This window comes from Rhincodon typus, chromosome 7 (assembly GCF_021869965.1).
Source record: "Rhincodon typus isolate 14 chromosome 7, sRhiTyp1.1, whole genome shotgun sequence".
NCBI lineage: Eukaryota > Metazoa > Chordata > Chondrichthyes > Orectolobiformes > Rhincodontidae > Rhincodon > Rhincodon typus.
Genome location: NC_063338.1, coordinates 81,621,271 through 81,646,723, shown reverse-complemented (window position 1 = coordinate 81,646,723; position 25,453 = coordinate 81,621,271). Strand labels below are relative to the sequence as shown.

The 25,453-nt window shown below is 39.2% G+C and overlaps 1 protein-coding gene across 1 annotated transcript in view; it reads right to left on the bottom strand.

Moving 5' to 3' along the window:
• The window catches only part of clasp1a (cytoplasmic linker associated protein 1a), a 94,868-nt gene that overhangs the window by 9,387 nt on the left and 60,028 nt on the right, over positions 1–25,453 (bottom strand). Inside the window, exons 15-19 of the mRNA XM_048599252.1 lie at positions 19,389–19,539; positions 17,847–18,093; positions 9,093–9,283; positions 6,968–7,096; positions 819–1,025 (exon numbers count right to left, since the gene is read on the bottom strand). Of these exons, the coding sequence (XP_048455209.1) occupies positions 819–1,025; positions 6,968–7,096; positions 9,093–9,283; positions 17,847–18,093; positions 19,389–19,539 (925 nt within the window). The remainder of the gene's footprint in view (positions 1–818; positions 1,026–6,967; positions 7,097–9,092; positions 9,284–17,846; positions 18,094–19,388; positions 19,540–25,453) is intronic.

Below are 25,453 nucleotides of genomic sequence, written 5' to 3'. Positions count from 1 at the left end.
ACTGACAAAAGAAACTAGAAAAAACATCATTGTGAACATTCAACACAAAATATTAGCTTTCCTAAAATTTTGATGCAGTCTGGGCTACAATTCCTACGTATTTGATAATTTAAAAGTATCAATTTCATCATATTTCTTGTATCTGATGTATACTTCATGAACTTGAACGGTTCAAACTACTCCAGGTTTACTGGCAAAACAATAAAAATGACACCAAGTTAGAGGATGCGCCCAGGAAGCTCAGGAAGAAAGAAACACTCCAGAACGAACCCAACAAGGACTTTCAGAAAGGCACCACTAGCTGAGAGGAAATTAACACAAGAGAAGACCAATTGGATTGCATTCAGATTTGGAAGTCATAAATTTTTTACTAAGGTCACTTCATAATCAATACAATGAAACATATGCAGATCACTTGTTATCCATGGTGAATTTATAACAGTACAAATATAATAAAGATTTTTTAAAAACTGGTCGATCAGTACATGATACCAAAAACAACAGAAAATGGATTATGTCTTATTTGATGCGAGTCAGTAATCTAGCATTGAACATTTCAGTTTTTTCAGTGGACCTTGAAAAATATTCTTTAGCTTTGGTTTATTAGTTGACCTACTCCTGCCCTGAAGGTAGTTGTCCAAAGATATAATTGGGACAACCTCCTGTTTTCTTCCTGCAGGCATAAGGTCTACTGGTGAAACAAGTGCCCAAAGAGATCAGCTTCATTTATTTTTGGCGATGTTATCAGTTTGTTCACTGAACAGTGAATTTAATTGCTGAGGTATACTATTTTACATAAATATTTGAGCTGCACGTACCTGAAGCAATCCTGGGATGATATCTGGAAGAAGCTGATGCAGAGACTCCTTGGAGATCCGCTCTGTCACTTTTGTTTGCATTTTAATGGCAGCTAAATTGATGGGATAGTCAGCAGTCTGGATGATGGGGCAGAGCACTTTAATACACTGTTCAGGATGGATGGAACTTGCCAATGTGGAAGCAGCTTCTTCAGCAGCTCTTACCACCTTCAAATGGGAATAGACAAGTTTACTGGAGCACATTGCAGAGAAACTTGCAAAATAAAAACACACATACCATTTTATGCTGCATTTTACTGTCCAATACTATTCTGGAACTCCGATTCCTAAACTGAGGTCATTTGTCAGAGCACCTCCTGCGACTGTGCAGCTCCAGTTCGGTGCCCAGACCAACTAAGGCAGCTGGTCGAATTTGAAAATAAAATTCTAATTATGACCAGTATTACAACGTTGATTCAGATAAACTTCCATAATTCACAAATGTCTTTTTGGGAAAGAAATCTGCCATCCTTACAGTTGTGAGGAAGGGTCACTGACCTGAAACTTAACTCTAATTTCTCTTCACAGACCTGCTGAGCTTTTCCAGTAACTTCTGTTTGTTTCTGATTTATAGCATCCACAGTTCTTATGATTTTTTATTTAGTATTCAACCCTGTCAATCCTACTTAGCATGTTCATAATTTTGAAAACCTTCATCAAATCTCCTCTCTGCCTTCTTCTCTCCAAGGAGAACAATCCCAACTTGTTAATCTTTTCTCATAACTGAAGCTTCTCATTCTTGTCAATCACTTCTAAAGTGTTCACATCTCTTCCACAATGTGGTGCACACACTGGTAGAATAATCCAGTTGAAATCTAACAAGTATCTGATACAAGTTCAACATCACCTCCCTGCTCTTGTACTCTGTATCCCTATTAATAAAGCCAAGAACACGACACATTTTATTAACTGCTCTCTCCACCTGTCCTGCCACCCTCACTGAACTATTAATCCAGAGATCTAGGAAATGTTATGAGGCTCCAGCTCCAAATTCTACCGAGGCAGATAGTGGAATTCCAATTTAAAAAAAAAAATCTGGAAAGAACAGTCTAATTATGACCATTAACCCAAAGTCAATGGTCGCAAAATCTCAGCTGATTCACAAAGGTCCTTCTGGGAAGGAGCTGCTTAACTGGTCTGGCCTACATATGACTGTAGACCCATAGCAACATGGTTGACTATTGAAAAACCTAGCAAGCCATTCAATCTAACCCTGGAAAAATCTCCAAAAGGGAATTAAATCACATGCCCTAGATAACATTGACCAAGGTACTGGAAACAACAATGGCAAACTCAATCCTGTCAATCCTGTAAAAGTCCTCCTTATAACATATTTGGCTACTGCCCAAGCTGGGAGAGCAATCTCAGACTAGTCAAGCAACTTGGCAGATTCATAGAATCATACCATATTATGTCCTAGACAGCACTATCAAATCCCTAGCTAGGTCCCATCCTAGCAACAAAACAGACCTAGAGAAGTGGTGGCATATGATATTTCTGAGGGTATTGTCATGGAAGTCCTCAATATTGACTCCAGACCCCACAGTGTTTCAAACAATGGTAAGGAAGCCTCCTAATGATTACCACATGCCGCCTCAGTGAACTGGATACTCCAAGATCTCTGGGTCCTGACAGCATTCCAGCTATAGTACTGAAGACTTGCTCAAGAACCTACCACTCACCTACCCAAGCTGTTCCAGTACAGCTACAACATTATCACCTACCTGACAATGTGGAAAACTACCTAGCTATGTCCTGTAGACAAGAAGCAGGACAAATCAAGCCTGATCAATTATCGACCCATCAATCTGCTCTCAATCATGAGTAATTTGATGGAAACAGTCATCAAGAGTGATCTGAAGCAGCACTTGCTTCGGAATAATCTGTTCACACATTGCTCCAGCAGAACCCAATCACTCAGCTCCCAAATTAATTTCAGCCTTGGACCAAATATGGGCAGATAAGTTGAATTCCAAAAAGGTGAGGTAAGGGGGACTGCCCTTGACTTCAAGATGGTATGTGACTGAGTGCAGCATCGAGGGGCTCTAATGAAAGCAGAGTAATTGGGAATTAGGATGGGAATTCCCTGCTGGGTGTTATACTGAGTGCAATGGAAGATGGCTGCGATTGTTCACAGTCGGTGTTCTCAGCTCCTGAATGCCTCTGTATGAACTCCTCAGAATAATATCCGAGGCCTAACCATCTTTAGCTGCTCTATCAAGTACCTTCCGTCCGTGAAAAGGTCAGAAGTGGAGATTGCACAATGTTCAGCACCATCCACATTGACTCAAAATACTGAAGCAATTCATACCCAAATGCAACAAGACTTGGGCAATATCCAAGTTTATGCTGACACGTGATAAGTATCCTCTGCGGTATACAAATGCCGGGTAACGACCATTTCCCACAAGAGAGAATCTAACCATACCATGAAATTCAATGGCATTAACATCACTGAACTCCCCACTGTCAACTTCCTGGAGTTATGTATGATCACAAAGAAACTGTTACTACAACAATAGACCAGAGACTAGGAACCCCTGAGCGAATAATTCACCTCATGACTCCCCAAAGCTTGTACACCATCTACAAGGCACAAGTCAGGATTGTGATTCAATACTCACCACCTGCCTGGATGAGTGCAATTCTGACAATCTTCAAGAATTTTGACACCATCCAGGGTAAAGCAGTCTGCATGATTGCCACCATATACTCAAATACACATTCCTTTCACACACAGTAGCAGCAGAATATACCACCTACAAACTTCACCCAAGACTTTCTTGGCAAACCAATGACTAATACCATCTGGAATGATCAGAGCAGCAGATACATGGGAACATCTCCACTTGCAAATTCTGCTCCAAGCCATTCACCACCCTGACTTGGAAATACAATTGCTATTCTTTCAGTATGGTTCGGTCAAAATCCTGGATCTTCACCCTACACAAAATGGTCTGCAGTGGTTCAAGAGGGCACCTCACTACCACCTATTCAAGGCAAACTAAGAATAGGAAATAAGTGCTGGTCTACACAGTGAAGCCCAAATCTCCTGGGCTCCTTGCAGAAGTGGAGAAATAGAATCAGTGGTTTGCGACTCAATACAACAGCAATCCATTCAGTCTAAGTGGGCTTCCATGACATAACTAGAAAATCCAAACCACTGTTCTAGTAAATTTACTCCATCCATTGGCAAGCTAATGTGGGACTTTAGTAGCAGAGGGGCCACAATAAACTTTGAAGCCCATGTTTCATATCTTATGATAATCACAGGAAATGCGTAAATAATTCTCTTCTAAGTTCTAGACCAGGGTATAACACTTGTTTGAAAATCTGTTAGGCAATTCTTTGAAAAGAGCCATATAATCACAACAGCGTGCCACTAATTCTGCACACAGCAGCTTAGGGAAGATTTTGGTCATCTAACAATGTCATATGAATGGCAGACAGCTATGACCAACCAGATCTATACCAGCTCAAGCCTGAAACAAATGATCATGCAGAAATATGTTCAAACATTAAACAACAGATAAACCTGCATGCACTGTAAAAGTTAAGTACACGAACACATATCATTTAATTGAAAGAAGCTGTAAGTTAAAGTGCTTTTCAGAAAATAAAAAGTTACTTAGACATTAATTGCAGATAATAAACACAGCCACTGCATGTTGGAAAGAATGTAGGGGGGGGTAAAAAAAACTAGTACCTTGCTCATGACCTTCAGACAAGATTGCATCTGTTACACAACAATGCTAATAAATGTGACTACAAAACGAAAATATTATGCTCACTTAAGTCAATAAAATGCAATATTTTCACCTTCTTGTTAATGACAAAAAGTAATACTACAAGCTCAGAATATTGTAAGCTTTTGTTTGAACTTTGATATAACCAGTTATCTTGACATTCTCTGTTTTTGAAAAGCCAACAGATTTTGAGATACACAAAGCTTGAGAGACTAAAGTAGCAGTTTTGGCTGATCCACCATCCGGTTTAGCAGGTTCATCTTCACACAAAAATGAAAATAATCTAAAACTAGTATGCTCCAGTAATTGATCTAATCATGGCCTCATACTTTAAAAAAAATACATGAAGCTTTGAAGTCCAAACTAAATGCAAGTTACATAGTTATTGTGGATGCAATACAGGTACAATATCTCAAAGCTGGCTCTCTGAAAAATAGTGGTGTCTGAAATCCAGACATTGTTTTCAAGTGGGGCATTCAGAATCTTTAAGTGCTATCAGATGAATGGAACAACTTACTGGTTCCTTTGCAGATTGCTGCATCCATTTTGTGAACCAGTGGTTACAGTGACCCTGGAGTCCACATGAACCAGCTTGTAAAAATTTGGGACCTCCCTGCACAACTTAAGTTTTTAATATTTCTCTAATGCTCCAGTCACCCAAAACAATGACATTTTTAAAACCGTGGTTGTGCACAGAAGAATCATTCAAACATACAGGATTCTTAATGGGCTTGACAGGGTAAATGTTGACAGAATGTTTGCAATCATGAGAAAATAGAGGGCAAGATGGCATAGCCTCAGAACAAAGAGGTTCCAATTTAAGATTTAAGATGAGGAATTTCTTCTCTCAGAGTGTTGAGTGTCTCTGGAACTTCTTGCACAGACAGGGATGGGGCCAGAGTCCTTATGTATATTTAAGGCTGAGAATGTTAAATTCTTGATCACTCAGGTGAATCAGGGGTTATGGGGATAAGACAGGAAAGTGGATAGGAGAAATGTCAGATCAGTCATATCCTACTGAATGGCAGAGCAGGCTTGAGAGATCAAACGGTCTACTCCTGTTCTGATTTTTTATGGTCACAAAGCAAGTTTGGGAGTAGAAGGTGTGTGGGAGGAGAATGATACAACATGAACAGACAGAGATTACCTTACCTGTGATTGGTATAATGGGACAAGTAAGGCCACAAAAATTACAAGAGTGAGAATGGCTGTGTATATGGATTGAGGAGTTTACATGAACACAAAATATCCAAATAAAACTTAAGTCAGTTAAAGAAATATGTCCAAGAAGGTTCACAACAAAATCTTCTATGTGACCTATAGATCATTTTCTATCAATCACTTTGCAACACTGAAATTAAGTTTAAAATGCATTCAATCATCACAATTCACCATTTTAGGTGAATCGAGGAATATAATTTTGTGTCAGAGTGGTTGTGGCCATTTTTTGTTCCCATGTTTCGATAGGATGGCTAAAGTATGACCCAGCAGAAACCAGAAAATAACCACCCCCATAACACTAATCATGGCAATAAAAATCTTTTCCTAATCCATTATTTCTGCTATTTTATTTATCTTGTCTACGTAAGAAATGCTGGCTTCATTGAACAACCCAAGACATTTTGGGGGCTGAATTATAATCAGAGAAATAAGGGCAAACTAAGATAATTTTGAGAAAAAAATCTTCACTTGGAAGTAGACTCAGTAGCTTAAACTTCTCCTGATACCAACAGTTCACCAATTCTAGTGATTCTCTGCTCTATGCTCTCTATGATTTGAATGTCTTTCTAAATATGGGACCCATTATCGCCCAATATATTAAATAAAACTTAAATCATTACCTGATGGGGTGAAAGCCATAGTACTGTTAGGTCATGATTCCAGGATTCTGACCTAGTGTCAATGAAGGAACAGTAACATATTCTCAAGTCGTATGGCATGCATTCTGAAGATAATGGTGACTAATGCGCTTGCTATCTCCGTCCTTCTCAGTGGAGGTTGTGGTCTCAGGAAATGCTACCAATGAGACACTGAAGAGCTGCTGTAGTGCATCTGAGACAGTACATACGGCAACCAATATGCAGAAGGTGGGAGGTATGGATGTCCTTGGCCTTTATTCAGGCTGTTAAATTTCCTTCACTACTTTTTGCTTAAACATTTATAAGGCAGAAATTACATTTCCTGTATCTCTTTTTCAATGCAAACAGTCACCATTTTCTCCACAATGACATCTGACAGATGCCTAGGTACACTTCACAAAAGATGTTTAATATCAATTTGGAAAGTAAATGAACTGAAAAGAAATTGTTCAGCGCCTGATATAAGAAAAGATTCAATCACAGAGATACGGAAACCTCAACTCACCTCTTTGTGGGAATCTTTGTGTGCTTCTAGTGTTTTCATTATTGTTAGTTCAGCATAGTTTTTAAACCTTGCCGGTTGATTACGTAGAATTTCCCGTAGAACTCTTAAGGCTAATGCTCTAATGGAATGCTTGAGAAGGGATTAAAAGTTAATTGGTAAATACATTTATAAATTGTACTCTTATTGTATCTATACAAATTCTTTCCAGAGCCTGAGCTCACATCACTGACTACTTCACCATCAAAATCAGCATGGAAAAAAATATCACAGTGAGAGAGTCAAAGTATAATCTTCTGAAGCTTGCAATTGTGGTGGATTGAAAATACCATTTAAGCTAGGAGATTCTCTTTTACTGATCAACTATGAATTTGTTACATGTTTGCTAGCTGTAAATATTCCCAAGTACAATTTTCCTTGTATACGTTACCCAAGTCATCATTTAGTCAAGTCACAAAATTACTGACAGCTTGCTACGCCATGAACAATTGGCATGCTGTCCCAGTAAAAGGACTTAGAACATGTTTAATCTGTTTAATTATTTTGTGATACCCTGACATTAAATTTCTATTAATACCAGACTGCAAATGCTCGCATGGACATTTAAAAAATTAACAATCACGTTAAATTATAGCTTATAAAAAGAATTCAAAGGTCAACAGCACGTCTCGTGTCCTTTACACTACACTTTTGTTTTATTTCAATGACTTGCACATTAACAGGATTGCACTATATTTCAAATTTCTTGACTGGATGTAGAGTTGTTCACATGGAGATGTCAACATATTCCAAATTTTCATACTAGTGCTTCTGATAGGTCTTCATTTTTGTTTGAACCGGGATGTCACCCATCCACCAAATTCAATTGACAGGGCCCTTTATCATGTCCCTTCTTCTGCTCACACCTCTTATTCTCCTTCAAAACCACAGTAGGGCTGCACTTGTCCTCATTCTCCATCCCACCAACTACCATGTTGATCAGAAGATGCTATTAACACATCTCCTTCCCTCCCTTTTTAGCATCCCAACGTCTCTCCATGATGCCCTGGTCTCTTCCTCAAACCTTTCCTCCCCCCCCAACTTCTCACGCAAGTGAAGGAGTTCTCATTTCTTCTTACAGTGCAAGGCCCAAAACATACTTTCCAGGTCAAATGGCAATTTATTTGCATTTTCAATGCAATATACCATAGTCACTGTTCGTGATGTGGTAAGTTATATGCTGGAGAGACCAAATGCAGATTGGGTGGCTATTTTATGGAATCCATAAAGGGTGACCTGACAGAAGTTTATAAAATCATAAGGTAAATAGCAAAGGTCTTTACCCTAGGGTCCGGGAGTTCAAAACTAGAGATTTAAGGTGAGAAGAGAAAGACTTAGAAGGGACCTGATGGGTAACTTTTTCACACAGAGGGTGGCTTGTATGTGAAATGAACTGCCAGAAGAAGTGGTAGACACAAGTACAGCTACAATATTTAAAATACATTTGGACAGGTACATGAATAGGAAACATTTAGAGGGATATGGGCTAAATGATGGCAAGTGAGACTAGTTTAGTTCAGGAAATTAGTTGGCATGGACAAGTTGGACCGAAGGGTCTGTTTCCGTGCTGTTATGTCCCTACGACTCCAGGTTGGCTCAGAGCTTCTGGTCGTCTACCAGCTTGCTCCCACTGTTATTACAGATCTGTTCCCAATGCTGATAACAGGTCATTACTAAGAACATTAATGTTTTCTCCCTCCACAGATTTCCCAAGTATTTCCAATATTCTCTACTTTTAATTTCTAGCATCATATTTCACTTCTTTCCAATTTTTTAAAAATCGGTTTGATCTTTACTTTGAACTGCCGCAAGGGTGAACTAGTTTACTTCCGAGGTAGGGCAACAGTTTGGAAATTTCAATGAACTGAAGAAACATTTTACTGAATACCTCAGGAGATTCCACATTAAATATAGCAGAATCCTGAATGAGTCTGATCCTAATAAATTGGAATTAATTTGCTTATTTTGAGAAAGCTATATAGCTGTTTTATTAAGAGTATAAACAACACTTTCCACTGTTGCAAAATACCACGTTATGCTTCGGGTAAATAAAGGATTCCCACCTTCGGAGCTCTGAAGATATACTTACATCTTTGTCACCTAGGGTTTCCAGAAGCAAAAGCAGAATAGTCTTGAAGTGCTCATCCCACACCCCCAGAGTATCCTCTCTGGTTATTTTTAGAAGTTCCAGTAGTGCTGCCTTCCGTTCTTCAACTCGCTCATTGTGGTTGGAAAGTTCTTTCAAAAGGTCAGCAACCAAATCTGAATGATCAATGGGAACTGACAGCAAATGAAAGAGGGGGAAAATAAAAATTGAGGTCTTTCAAAATATCCATTACATTTGGCCAAAAAGGCTGCAGCCTATGAGAATGAATACTGCAACACATTTCCTTGACTCAGATGTTCAGGATACAATACATACTGCTGAACACCAAACACAGGATTTAGTATAGGATATCTATCATAAACTTTACTACTCGAGTGTCGCAACTGCATCACATTTTAGAACATCATCTGGATGGGTATATGAATAGGAAGGGTTCAGAGGGATATGGGCCAAATGCTGGCAATCAGGACCAGATTTATTTAGGATATCTGGTCAGCATAGACGAGTTGGACCGAAGGGTCTGTTTCTGGGCTGTGCATCTCTATGACTCTATTTGATATCTCACCCATGTCCTCTGCCTCCACAAGAGGGTTTCCTTTTTATTCCCCAATTGACTCCACAATTCCTGACCGTCCGTTTACCGTTTATCCTACTCCTATGAGCGCAAATATATCGGAAAGCTCACCAGTTGGATATTAAACAATGGTTTCAAAGCATCTGTTCAGAATTTCATTTAAATTAAGTAGTTGATAATGTTTTGATAGCTCCTCTTTCAGTGTTGTAATGTACTCCTTGAATTTTACTATTTCCCTTCCTATTCTTTTGCTCTGTCATATAAGCTTCATCTACAAAAAAATAGTCAGTGAAAGGATTTAGCCTGTTAGAGGGAGTAATTACACACAAAGAAAAACACAAACTCTCAGTATGGAGATTTAGTATTACTTCCTCTAGCCACAGAAATGACATTCTATTAAAATGCAGATTAGTTCTCTTTCCTTCCCAAAAAAAACTCCAGTAATTAATTTTTTTATTTCAGAAGAGAGGATGGCAAGAAATCATAAATCAATTCTTCTTAATTTCACTTCAGAATTCAGCAATCAAGAATATTGATTGGAATCAATCCTATTCCCATGCAATCATACTCAATCGAACAAACACTAATGATTTCACAATAAATATGGATTAAATGGACAGATGCGACCTAAAATACTTGTGCAACATTTGGAAATCCAGAGTTAAAAATGACTCTTGAACAAGTTTGTCAAATTTTGCATTTATATAGCAGATTTATCGTGTAAAGCACAGGGAGGTGATTCAGAGAAGTGAAGTGTTATCAGGCAATATTTGACATTGAGCTCCACAAGGAAAAATTAGGACAGGTAACCAAAAGCTCAGGTAATGATGTATGCTTTAAGGAGTATCTCAAAAGAAAGGAGGGGTAGAGGCAGGGAGTGACTGAGGCAAGAATTCAGAGTCAAGGCTCTAGACAAATGAAAGGCTGACTGACAATAGAGGAATTAAGGAAATCAGTAATAATTAAGGTTCAGAATGAGAGAAGTTGAGCTCAGGGAGGTTTGTTGAACTGTAGTAAGTTACAAATATAGGGAAATACAAAGCTACAAAAAGATTTGAACACAAAAATTAGAATTTTAAAGCTGAGGTAACGCTGGTCCGAGGGAGCCATTGTAGATCAGCAAGTGTTGGCTTGATAGAATTCAGGCAGCAAAGCTTTATACGAATTTCTTTATGGAGGACAGAGGATGGGAGTTGGAAGGACAACAGAACAGCACTGGAATAGCTGAGTCTGCAGGTAAGAAAAGCATGAAGACAATGTTTTTGGTGGTGGTGGGGGATGGAAGCTCAGTTTAGAGTCAGAAAGAACTCAGATTGCAAACAGTATGGCTCATCCTCAGTGTTCAGGGAGGGCAACGGAACCAGAAGCTAGTGAATGTAACGTGGTTTCAGTTTTAGTGTTTATCCAATAACGGATGCAGGCCAAGCAGCATTGACAATTCAGATGAAGTAGAGCAGTTGGTGACAGTTGTGTTAATTAATCCATGGTAAAGTAAATCACTGAATTATTATGAACAGAAGGTGGCCATTTGGCCTAAATATCGATGTTTGAAAGACTTCTGGTATTACTTAAAAGTCTCACATGCCAATTTTAATCTTGAAATAACTCACTCACCAAATTTAACATGTGATATTTCAAGTTTGCAAAAAACATATTTAGGTGCGCATATTATCTATCTACCGAAATATAAAACACACAGACAGTACTATTTTTACATGAGAATGTGAAATGCATTTAAGCACATGAAATGTGCTAAATATCAAGTAGAATTACACTGTCAAGAAATTGAATATTTTTCGCCAAGAGATTAGGAGAGCAGTGAAGAAATTAGTTTACTGTAGATAATTCAATTATTTTAACATACAGTAATCTAGTGTGTTTATCATAAGTAATATATGCTTCTTAGTGCTGCTGTTAGGCTAAACAAGTCTGTACTTCCAAGTTTTCTCTGTCCTCTTAAACAGTGGGATTAGATTTGCAACCTTCCAACCTACAGGCACCACTTCTCAATTAGTAGAATTTTGAAACATGGTCACTAATGTGTCCATCATGTCTACAACTGACTCTTCCAACAAGGTGAAGATCCTCAGGGGTTTGGGATTTTTCAACTTTCACTTGCATGAATTTCTCCAGTTTCTTAATTTTTTGCTGCCTTAAATAAATCCATGTCTTTTGAAAACTAAATGGAACGTTACAGGTGATGATTTAAAAAAGGACAGCAGCAACATGAATACAAAACTGACTGAGTAATAGGAAACACAGTAATAGTCAACTGACATTTTTCATGCTGGAGGAAGGTTTTAGTGAAATTCCACAGGAGTCAATATTGCAACCCTTGCTTTTTCCAATATATATTAATGATCTGGCTCTCAGTGTACAGGGGACAATTTCAAAGCTTGCAAATGACTCTAAACCTGGTAAAATTAAAGGCTGTGAGAAAAATAGTGCGGAACTCAAAAACGAAATTGACAAATCGGTGGGTTGGACGGATAGGCGGTATATGAAGTTCAAAGCAGAAATGTGTGAGATGATACACTTTGATAGGAAGAACATTGAAAGACAATATAACATGGGGGTACAATGTTAAAGGAAGTGCAGAAACAGAGAGACCTGGCATATTTGCACAGATCATTGTGATGGCAGGATAGGTGGAGAGAGAAGTTACTAAAGCATTGTGTCCTCTGCTTTATTAATAGGGGCACTGAATACAAAAGAGGTGATGATGTTGAACTTGCAATAAAATACTTGCTAGATCCCAGCTGGAGTAATGTGTACAGTTTTGCCACTTAACAGGAAAGACATGATTAGTATTGTACTGGCACAAAATGTGTAAATGGACTGCAGTATTCCTCATTTTACAACAGTGCAACACGTAAATCTTCTAATTTTCTGTGAAGTACTTTGAGATATCGTGTGGTCGTGACAATTATGTTTTTGTTTCTTCGTTGTCATGGGTACAGCACCTCAGAGTAGTGCTTTGGGGTCTTCACCTGCCCAAACACTGCAAAGTTTATATCAAACAGGATGATATAGTATCCCTTGGAATCAGTTGCCCTGAACAATTACTTACATATGTACACATAACATTCATTTTACGAATAAAATCATTTCAAAGAATTCTAAGTGATCCACCTTCTGATCAGGATATTCATTTTGGTAGTTGTGTATCCAAATAGCTGGGCTATTTTTTTTAAATGAACCTGGGCTTTCACTCCATAGCTCATTAATCTGCAAAAGATCAGCTCAACAGTTAACCTAAATGACATTTACTTGAAACAAGGCTGGATTAACCTGGATAAAATCCTTGATGCAATTATCTTATGGCTTCAGTTTTTTTCTGTCATGAAGGCTATGAAGCATCACATTAAAAAAAATTCTAGTAAATTCAGCTTCTGTATTCTCAGTCATGGCCACAACATTTCCCAAGTATTCTTCTTAAGAAGTTAAATCTTTTTCTCTTCTAATATAAAGTGCACAGGCAGTTCACATTCCAAGTTGAGCTATTTCAAATAATTACCTATTTTGAAGGATTGTTGAAGACAGACATAATGGAAATGTTGATGTAGTGGAGAGGCTTGTGCACATACAATCCCTCGAGTGATGTTACCAGGTGTTTTCTCCTGGTAGGACTACTTGGCAGCAAGAGTGGCAGGGATGCCAGATAAAATGCAGTGCAAAAATTGTCAATAGCAGCATAGACAAAGGAGAACTCTGATCACTGACAATAAGATGGAAGAAGGCTGTAGGAACAAGGCGGTCCGACTCATTATGATTTAAACACATCAATGTAATCAGGAGACAGCCTGTCAGGGTCATGTGGGCAATGACACTGTCCACATTTCATGTTAAACGAATGTCAGGCTTCGAACAGGGTCCATTTACTAAGTCGAGTGTCAATGGAGAATTGGAGGCTTTTGGCTGCAATCCTGGGAGCCTCAAGCCTAGAACTGGCACCCAGCTGACAGAGGCACGAAGGTCAATGGATACCAACAGTGGGACACGTGTATCTTAGGGCAGCAGCATCCGTGACTGAGTAGTCCTCTGCAGGATACCCTCCAGACCACAAATAGGAAAAGGGCTAGAATAAGCACCTTGAAAATAAGCACACTCACTTTCTCCTGCTGGGGAACTATACCCTGCAGAGTTATCATGTTCATGGTTAAAGAAACACTGTAATTTTGCAATCGGTTTAACAAATATTAAAACAAATCAAATCCTACACTCTGGATCTTAGGGTATTCTGCTGCATGGGTCCAAAGATCTGCAGGGTGACAATTGCTATGTTGAGTTGCATGAAGACCCATTGCAGAAACTCTTATTCCTGAGTGGATGTCAATTTTAAATCAAGAGACAGTCACGATGATCATTCAGAATACTTTTTAGTATTTTTCAGATCGAGAATCTGCGTTCTTAGCCGGAAACCACAACTGTACCCAGGAAGACTTACAGCATATTTAAAATAATATTTCATTCCTAGTCTCCAAAACAACTGTCAGTTTCTAGCACAATTCTTAAATACATCCCACAGTTTGAGAGAATTCAACACTAAATTGCTTATAATCATCACAATGCATTGTGGAGAGTCCTCCCAGGAAAGTGATTCATCAGGGCTTCTTATCGACACATTTCACTGGTTTTTCAATTGATTCACTGATCCTCACTACAGCTTTGAGTCAGTTATCACCTCAGTGTAGATTTCATGTTCTTTTGCACACAAGAACATGAAGAAATTGTGAATCAAATAATTGACTCCATTAAACCTATTTATTCTACAGATCATGTACAACTTGTTCTCTTGTAAATATAATCTAACCCATTCATTGATCAGATGCCTTCCTTGGCACATTTTCATGGTGTCACAGCTCAGGAACTGTTGTATTCCACACACATTTAAATCAACTAACAATGCATAATTTCAGAATCAGTATTCTGTAACCAAATATTTTAAAGATTTGATCAACACAGCTTTCAGCTATGAGTAATGTACACAATTTTCTGTGGGAAAACAATATTGTAATCTCTAGTCTTGCTCTGGGCATATTATTTGAAAGTGATAAAAGAAATTAAGCATGCAAAAGGCTTAAATAGCAATTAATTGCATCATTACCTGATCTAAGAAATGTTAAAAGTTATTCGCGAGCATTTATTAGTACATAGTGCACTTGCTAAGAAGTCACTAAAGCGCTAAGTACATAACAGTATTTATCCATGCATTGAACATCACCAGTAAAGAAATAAATGTGCCCAGAATTCCCATCAGATTTTTATTTTCACAGGACGTAGGTGTTCCTGGCAAGGCCAGCATTTGTCTTTCATCTCCAATGGTCTTTGAACTTGCAATGTCATATCGGAGGGCAATTAAAAGTCAACCATATTGTTGCGGTTCTGGAATCACATGTAGGTCACACCAGCTAGGGACAATGGATTTGGTATAAGGAGAGAAGAAATCTTGCAGAAATTATATAGAGGACTTGGTGAGACCACACCTGGACTATTGTGTGCAAATTTGGTCTTGACTGTAGAGATCACCCTAAGACAATGGATTAAGTAAACCAGTCCTTTATTTTCTGTTGGAAGAACGAGAGGTGATCTCAGAATTCCCAGAGGGCTTGACAAAGTAGATGGAGGAAGGATGGACCTCCTGGCTGGGTAGGCCATTTTAGAACTGAGATCAGGTATTCTTTCACTCAGAGGATGGTGAACCTTTGGAACTCTGTCCCACAGAGCTTTGGCTTAGTCTTTGGCCATGTTTAAGATTAAAGTTTGATGGATTTTAATATACCAAAACCATGGGGTACAGACAGTTCCAGAAAATTGGATTGAGGTATATGATCAGCTATGATCTCACTGAATGATGGAGCAATCTGGAAGAGCTGAATGGGCTTTTGCTGCTGCTACTATGTGTGAAGAGGACATAAGGAGGTTGCATAAGGATATTGATAAGTTATGTGAACAGGCACAAATCTGACAGATGGAGCATAAAGAGAGAAAATGTCAAGTTGTTCACTTTGTCAAGAGAAACAAAAGAGCACAGTATTACTTAAAAAGAAAACAACAAAATTCTGAAGTGAAGACAGATCTGTAATCCATCAAACCTATTTGTTCCACAGATCCTGTTCAACTTGTTTTCTTGTGAATACCATTCATAAGACTGTAAGACATAGGAGCAAAAATTAGGCCATTCAGCCCATCGAGTCTGCTCTGCCATTCAATCATGGCTGATAAGTTTCTCAACCCCATTCTCCTGCTTTCTTCCCGTAACCCTTAATCCCCTTGACAATCAAGAACCTATCTATCTCTGTCGTAAATATACTCAATGACCTGGCCTCCACAGTCTTCTGAGGCAGTAAGTCTGGCTGAAGAAGTTTCTCCTTATCTCCATTCTAAAAGGTCTTCTCTTTACTCTAAGGCTGTGCCCTCAGGTCCTAGTCTTTCGGACCAAGGGAAACATCTTCCTAACATCCAATCTGTCAGTATTCTGTAAGTTTCAATCGGATACCCCCCCATCCTTCTGAACTCCATCGCGTACAGAGCCAGAGTCCTCAAACATTCCTTATATATTAAGCTTTTCATTTCTGGCACCATTCTCGTGAACCTTCTCTGAACCAGCTCCAGGGCCAGTAACATCCTCCCTGAGATACGGGGCCCAAAACTACACACAATACTCCAAATGTGGCCTGACTAGAGCCTTATATAGCCCCAGAAGTACATCCCTGCTTTTACATTCAAGTCCTCTCAAACTAAACGCCAACATTGCGTTTGCTTTAACTACTGACAACCTGCAAGTTTACCTTGAGAGAATCCTGGACTAGAACTCCCAAGTGTCTTTGCACTTCATATTTATGAATTTTCTCCCCATTTAGGAAATAGTCCATGCCTCTATTCTTCTTACCAAAGTGCATAACCTCACACTTTCCTAGTGTTGTACTCCATCTGCCACTTCTTTGCCCACTCTCTTAACCTGTCCAAATCCTTCTGCAGCTTCCCTACCTCCTCAATACTACTTGTTCCTCTACCTATCTTTGGATTGTCTGCAAACTTAACCAAAATGCCCTCCATTCCTTCATCTAGATCATTAAACGTATAAAGCGAAAAGTTGTGGCTGCCATCCGGAAACCCATTCAACCTGCCATCTACCATCCGACCCATTCATTTATCAGATGCCTTCCTTGGCGCATTTTCAGGTGTTCTAGTGCATATGTCAGTAAAAGTCAGAAGTACTAAGGGTAATCGGGAAGGCTAATGAAATGCTATCCTTTATTACAAGGGGAATGAACAAAGCAAGAGTATTATGGTCCATTTATACAATCATGAGACTACATCTGGAGGTCTCTGTACAGTTTTGATCTTCTTGTTTAAGGAAGGATGTTAATGCGATACCTGAAATGTATAGGATGTCTTATGAGGAAAGACTAGACAGACTGGGCTTGTTTCCACTTGAGGAGTGACTCGATTGAAGTACATAAGATCCTGAAAGGTCTTGACAAAATGGACATGGAAAGGATGCATCCTAATGAGGGAGCATAGTTTAAAAATAAGGGGTCGCCCTTTTGGGACAGAAATGAGGAGAACTGTTTTCTAGATTGCGTGACTTTGAAACTTTCTGTCTCAGAAAGTGGAGAAGGTGGGGACACTGAATATTTGTACTGTAGATATAGATAATTGTTAGGCAATAGAATTAGAGGGTATCAGGGGTAGATGAGAATGTGGAATTCAAAACACAACGGTGGACAATCATCTTAGTGAATGGTCGAACAGGCTCAAGATGCCAAATAGCCTATTTCTGCTCCTGGTTCACAGGAACAAAAACAGAAACTTCTGGAGAAACTCGGCAAATCTAGCAACATGTATAGAGAGATAAACAGAGTTGACTTTGAGCCCAGAAACGCTTCAGAACAGTTCTAAGGAAGGGTCACACTGGACTCAAAGCTAACTCTACTTTCTCTCCACTGATCGTGTCAGACATGCCACGTTTCACCAGCACTTTCTGCTTTTGTTTCAGATTTACCCCATCTGCAGATCTTTGTTTCATATTGGCTTCAGGAATTCCTTTGCGTCAAGTCACTATTTTAACATTAATTTACTGATCTGCACCATAATCCAGTAAAGTTATACTATGTGAAGCCAAATTATTTAAGGTACTTCATACAAAAGAGTCTTACCATCACGGAATTGTTCCATATCATCATCAAACATAGCTTCTTTGAGTGCTGTCTTGTCAAACACATTGATCGTATCTGAATAATTATATGGGTTGTATTCTCTAGTGCGAGGTCCAGAGAAAGAGCGGGGTGCTGGAGTGTTAAGTAAAGATGTTTTGTTGTCAAGCGCAGTTCTTCCTCCTTCTACAGGCTCACCACCTCCACGGATGTCAGAGGATGGAGATGCAATTCCTCCATCCCTTGATACCTTTAACAAAAAAAGTGATATACAAGGCATTTTTGAATATTCAAAATGATTTAACGTTACATAAAAAAATACAGTTTTCAGAGTAGCAAGAAAACCAGGTTAGCTCACACTCTTAATTAATTATGGAATTAGTTACTGAAGTAAGGAGGGATGAATTCTTGGGAGGGTCTTCAAATGAGGCTTTGTCAGAAGAGTATCGGGACCAGTCACACTGCTGGGAATATATCAAAGGTCTCCAGATAGGGGGCAATAGAGGAACAGAAACATAGACAACTCATTGCATTATGTTGCATTAATAATGTTGCGATAATATCATATGTGGGCATTGATAGCGGCCACAACACCATATGTTTTAAATGTGTTATTTGTAAAATTTGAGAAGGAGAAAAGATGGTGTGCAAAAAGCGGTTTTGGACTGGGGGAAAAGGTACATTCGCAGTGCTGTTAGGAAGGGAATTCCAGGATGGTGACCTGGTACCTGACAGCAAAGGGGCAGCTATACAGTTTCAAGCCAGGATAGTGTGTAAGTTGAAGGGGAACTTGCAGGTAATGGAACAAAAACAAAGTTGCTGGAAAAGCTCAGCAGGTCTGGCAGCATCTGTGAAGGAAAAAACAGAGCTAACATTTCAGGTCCGGTGACTCTTCCTCAGAACTCAGGTAATGGTATTTTTATGCAACTGTTGCCCATCAACTTCTAGGTGGGACAAGGACAGCAGTTGCAAAATCATTGGCACAGTTGGAAATTCACTACCATTCCAGCAAAGAAGTATGAAATCCTACCAAATTGTGTGTACATTGTGCTACAAATATGCTTTAACAGACGTTGTGCCTCAATGTACAGATCTCTCCAAAAAGGGCAATATACACAAATACGTTATGTGTGTTTTAGGAGGTCATAAAACTGGAAGTCTCAGGTTTGTTCTGATTGAATTGATCTTAGGTCCTCCAGGCTAATGAAAACTTTGAAGCAAATTGTTATATTAACGGTCACACAGAACAGAAAGACACATTCCGCCAGTAGGGCAAGATAAGCAACAGTAAGAGCAAAATTATATCAAAAGGAACTATTATCTATTCTTCACCAAAAAACTTTACAGTATGCCAAGGGGACATTGAGTTGATATGGATACTGAAATTCCACAGCCCCCAAGGTAATAGGACTTCAAGCCTAGTGTTATTGTGTTGTGGCAAAAATATACAGCAATTGTCATTATTCTCTCCCTGGCTCCCTCATCAAGGCAACTGCACGGATAGTCAAAGAAGGGTTTGTGTCGAGTTTGTACGAGGGTACTTACACCATCGCAGTCTTTCTTCCCATCGCGTTTAATTGGTTCATTTAAATCCTCTTGACTACGGAAACTGAAGTTCTGGATGGCTTGTGTGACCCCACGAAGAGAACTATAAATTTCATCGGAGTTAAGGTTTTCTGTGTCATAGTCCAACATGCTATAGATAAAACAGCCAGTGAGTAAAATCTAAAGCAGAAAATACATTTCGAAAATATGACTGAAATACTTCAAAACATGGTAACATGGTCATTGAATGGTACAGCACAGAAAGGGACTATTCAGCCCATTGTGCTTGTGCCAGCATTTAATATTGCTTTCAATTATTCAGAATAGGCAATAATTATTCAATTACACTAAATTTATGGATCACTGCTGATCAATTATCCCACTGCTACTAAAAATATTCAGCTGTGATGATACATTCAAAATTGTGATGGTTCACATTCATAAATAAGTAATGTTGTCATTATTTGAAAGAAGGATGAAAATTAATACAAAATTGGCAATGAATTAAAGCAAACAAATGTTATAGCCACTCAAAACATAATGACAAACCACGCTAAAGCCCAAAATAAGAGTCCCCTGATGAGACAAGGCATTTTGAATAGATGTGGATGGGGCTTCGTTACCTGGGCGAGTAAGAACGCCGGAAGGTCTTGTGGGTAGGAACTGTGGGGATGGAGTGAGGCTGAGAAGGGGTGGGGGGATGCTTTGACAGCCCATCTGCACTCCAACCCCAGTATCGACTGCAGTCACAGTGTGGTCAGAGAAAGAGAAAGAACGAGAAAGGCAAAAAAGAGAAAGAAAACTATATTCCGAGTGGCTTTTGATCATGCTTTACGGAAGAAAAATTTCAGAACATTAATAGAAGCAGAATAGCAAACAGAGAACACCTCATCCAAGCAAAGAGCAGCAGTGTTGATTCACTCTAGCAATACCATACAAAAATAAAAGGGCAGCAAGAGACTGTGCAACACAAATATTTCAGACTTTTAATTACGAAAAGCGTAGGTGGGCTTCACACAATTGTTTTTTATTCATTTATGGGATGAGGGCGTCGCTGGCTAGGCAGCATTTATTGCTCATCCCTAATTGCCCAGAGGGCAGTTCAGAGTCAACCATATTGCTGAGAGTCTGGAGTCACACGTGGGCCAGACCAGGTAAGGGTGGCAGCTTCCCTCCATAAAGGACATTATTGAACCAAATGGGTTTTTTTCTAATAATTGACAATGGATTCATGGTCATCATTGGATTCTTAATTCTAGATATTTTATTGAATTCAAATTCCACCATCTGCCGTGGCGGGATTTGAACCTGGGTCCCCAGAACATTATCTGGGTCTCTGGATTAACAATCCACCGATAATACCACCAGGCCATCACCTCCCCTGTTCACTCACAGAACTGGATTTCAGGATCGAATAATTTTCATAATTTCCTCTTTTTTTTTTGCAAATTACAACCATCACCTTAAATGGTAGTAAGGAATAAGGGACCTAGGTTATATTTGCTAAAATATATTTAGCAGTGCAAACCAGCATATCTGCATATTTTAGTGTATGTCAGCCAACTTTCTACCTTAATAAATGCAGCGTTGTGTGCCAGAATTTTACTTAACTCAGATGGCAGAACCAGATAATACAAGTTCTTCAATCACAGAATGGTTACAGAACAAGAGGAGGATATTTGGCTTATCATATGTGTGCTGTCTTTCTGAAAGCATAATTTAGCTTCTGAAATTCCCTCGTTTCTTCCCCTTGGCACACAAATTTGCCCTTTCTATTGAAAAATGAAAAATCATGCCCTGCTCCATCTTATATTTCAGCTGCCAATTGTCCACTGAACGGGATCTGAAGTATTGCCGAGATTCAAACACACACCGCTGGAGACCAGAATCCTAATCCCACTCTTTAGATGACTGAGCCACACTCAATAACATTCTGAACTTCAACTAAATCCCAAACACCACTGCTACTTTAGTTTGACTGTTTAACTAACTGCAACCTTGAAAGCAGAATCAGTCAGAACACAAGGTAGGCATGCAGAACACAGGATTTTATCTTTCCAGGATACTAAACAGTGTTCCCACCACCACTTCTTCTCGTTTCTCAGATTTGGTTCAGTGTCACATCAACACTCACAAATCGTAGCAACAGATGGAAAATATTGACCATGTCTGAGTAAAACAAATAATTCCAAAGTTTGCTCCTAAACATACAAGTGAAAACTCTAGAATTGTACTCTTTTTCCCTTTGTTTTGTTTCAAAGTACTTTAATCAAATTTATTTACATGCCTTTACTTTTTGCTCAAGATCTTAGTTGCCTCAGCCAAGGCCTGAGGCTCGCCACACAATATCTCTCCCACTAATTCATCCTGTGTTTATTACTGTACATCGTGCCCTTCAATATTCCAAGAAACCAACTAGCAATATGTGTTTAAATACCAGCAGTCATTGATATAAATCATCCTTCCAGTCTGTACTATATTTGACAATTTTTAGCGAATGCTTTATTGAGTGTTTGACTTTTACAACATTTCTCAAATGTAGCTAACTCTCCTTTTTAGCTTGTTGGGCTTTTTACTAATTCACTGAATCTGTATTCCTTTCTCAGAACCACCACTCTGAACAGCCATCCAATGCCAAGGTCTTCACAAGACTAAAAAGACTACCCAAAGTTAAGTAAAACCAGAAGTTTCTTAGTTGAGTGGGACATATCACAATGCCTGTATTCAAGAATCATCTCTGGATTATAATTATTGGTTAGTTCAGCTGCACAATTCACAAACCATCCATGACATATCTTCAATGCAAAACTGACATTTGGTAAAGGGATACCTTCTCTCAAAACAGTGCTTTGATATTCTGCAGACTATTGCATGACAAGGCATCCACAAGACTGAATACGTGCACTATTTTCAGAAATACAAACATTTGTCAGAAAGCTGCTAAACGCAGCATTACTATGACCATTTTTAGCAGAGACGGAACTGATTCAGCCCACTGCCTTTTTGTCAATTCTTTGTTATAGAAATATTCTGAACAAGGTAATCGTTCTGAAATGGTAATCTCGGATTCTGTATTGAGCTCCATCCAATATGTCATTACATAATATTGGGTCAAAAAAGAGAGTCCAGATGTAGATTGCAATGGAGACAAATGCGTCATCATTTCCTCCTGATCATTATTACGGCCAACTAGGCAATGTAACTTATACCTATTCCTATCATGCATTAAACTACATCTTGTTAGGAATTGCCTCCTCTTTAAGATTCACTAATAGTCATTCTTTACCACTGTTAAACAAATGTGCCTTTAGACCCAATAAAGGAAAGAGAAAAGCACAGTACTTTAACCATTAGCCAGGAGTGATTAATTCTGCAAACAACACAGTGATCTATGGTGGGCGGTGAATGTGCTTAAGTGAAAAGGAGCAATGGTGGAAAAATATCTATTCAACTGAGGAGAAATTTTCAGGTAACGAGTGAATTTCACACATTTAATACTGTTTTAAGAATACTCAGGCATGCAGATAATTTCAGTGTGGAGTGGATGATCCATCTCCGCCTCTTACTGAGGTTCCCAGCATCAACTAACTTGACCACACCCTACCCAAGCTGCTCCAGTGCAGTTCAATACTGGTATCTATGCATCGATGTGGAAAGTTGCCCTGTTATGACCTGTGCACAGAATCAGGAGAAGTCCAACCCAGCCAATTACTGCCCAGTCAGTCTACCCTTGATCAGCAGCAAGTGATGGAAGGGGTAATCAAGAGTGTCATCAAACAATAGTTGCAAAAGTATAACCTGCTTACTCACATTCAGTTCATGTTCTCGCAGGGCCACTTGGCACCTGATCTCATTACAGCTTTGATCCAAACACTGACACAAGAGGTGCATTCCAGGGGTGAGGATTGCATTTTACAGAGTACAGCATAAAACGGCGAAAGTGGAGCCAATGGAAATAAGAGGGCAAACTTTCCACTGGTTAGGGCTGTGCCTACTACAAAGGAAGACAGTCATAGTTTTGGAAGGTCAATCATCTCAACACATGAAATAACTGTAAGAGTTCTTCAAGACAGTGTACTAGACCATATCATCTTCAGTTGCCTCAATAACGTCCTTCCTTCCATCACAAAGGTCAACACTGAGGTTGGTCACTAATAACTGCATAATATCTGGCACCATTCACAGCTCCTTAGATACTGAAGCAATGCATATTTGTATGCAGCAAGATCGGGACAAGTTACAAGTAACATTAGTGTCACACAGCACCAGTGAATGGCCACCTTCAACAAGAGAGAAACTAACCATCACTCCTTGACTTCCAATGGTATTACCATCATTGAATACCTCAGTAAACCCTGAAAACACAAGAGCATGTCAAAGACTATGCATTCAGTGGCCAAGCAACTCTCTATTTGCTTTCTATTAGACACAAGTCAGCAGTGTGGTGGAACTCTTTGTAATTGCCTGAACGAATGTAGCTCTAACAACACTCAAAGTTGAGCATCATCCAGGGTAAAGCATTCTGTGTGATCGACACCACATCTGCTATCTTCAACATTCACTCCATTTCCTAGAAACGTACAGTGGCAACAGTGGGTACCATCTACAAGGTGCACTGCAGTAACTCTCCAAGGCTTCTCTGATAGCACCTTCCAAACCTGCAACATCTAGCATCTAGCAGGATAAAGGCAACAATTGCAAGGGAGCATCAACTGCTCAACATGAAGTCCCCCTTCAAGCAACACACTATCCTGATTTGGGATTATGAAATTGTCCTTTCACTGTTGCTGGGTAAAAACAACCTTGGAACTCCATCCATAATGACATTGTGGACGCATAAACGTCCCAAGAACTGCAGTGGATCAAGAAGACAGCTTGTACCATTGTATAGAATGGGCCGAAGGGCTAGAAGTTAATGATGATGATATTCGACAACTGCATGAGAAAATAGACTGTACAGGATGGGAAAATAGACTGGGAAAGTTTAAAATAATACTTAACAAGCTGCATGACCTTGAATGAGTCTTGTGAACATTCCTTTACGAGCCAAAGGTGGCACCTGCACTTGTTTCCCCATCCTGTGTTTTCTGTACCAGCCAGCAGTTTTGTCTTTGTGTCTGCTTTCTTTGTGCTGGCTGTTTGTCACACTGTATAAGAAAGCGAGAGAGTTTCGTTCCAATTCGCAGGACTTTGCCTCTGCTTGGAATCGTGAACAGTACCAGGAATGAACCTATGCCTCCAGACCAGCCATTGATCGAGAAGGCCCCCAACAGGCAAAAGGGTGTGAGATTTGTTGCTTTTTCTCCTTTTCTCTTTCATTTATTATCACTTTACTCATTTATTATTATTTAATAAACATTCATATTTAAGCAAATTGCTGTGGTTGAGCCTTCTATTAATTATATTGACCCGAATCTGAAAAGAACCACTTGGATACAGGCAATGATCCAAGACAACCACCAGCTTTGCCATGGTGATTAGGATGGGCAGTAAATACTGGTCTTGCCATGACGTCCACATCACATTTACGGGAAAAAGAAAGAAATCAGTCAGCTGCAAGGACTTGAACAATCAGTAGAATTCATGCAAGGAAAAGGCAGAAACAGCATTCCAGATGAAAACATCAAATTCAGACCTAGTAAGGTACACAGGAGAACTGGTATAAAAGCTTAAACAAAAACAGTAGTCACACTCGGCAGTCACAAAATCCTTAGAAAGATCTGATAGAGACAGTTCCAATTCAAGCTATGGCTAAAAAGCCACCATTTCAGGGATTGAGAGTAAAGTTAAAAATGCCTATAAGGAAAGTGGATTAACTTTAAATTGACACAGCTGAGGACCAAGCTGGGAAAGATAGAGTTTAAAAGTAAGGAGTACATTTTGCATGATATACACACTCTACAGACACATGTAACAATCCATCAAGAAGAGTAGACCAAGCAGCAGATATCAAGAGTCAACCACAGTAGCTGTTGTCGTCAGGTCTTGCATGAAATATTCATTACACATTGGATCCCTGTTGTGGTTGTGTCAGACAACCATCATCAGTGGTCCCTCACAGATGA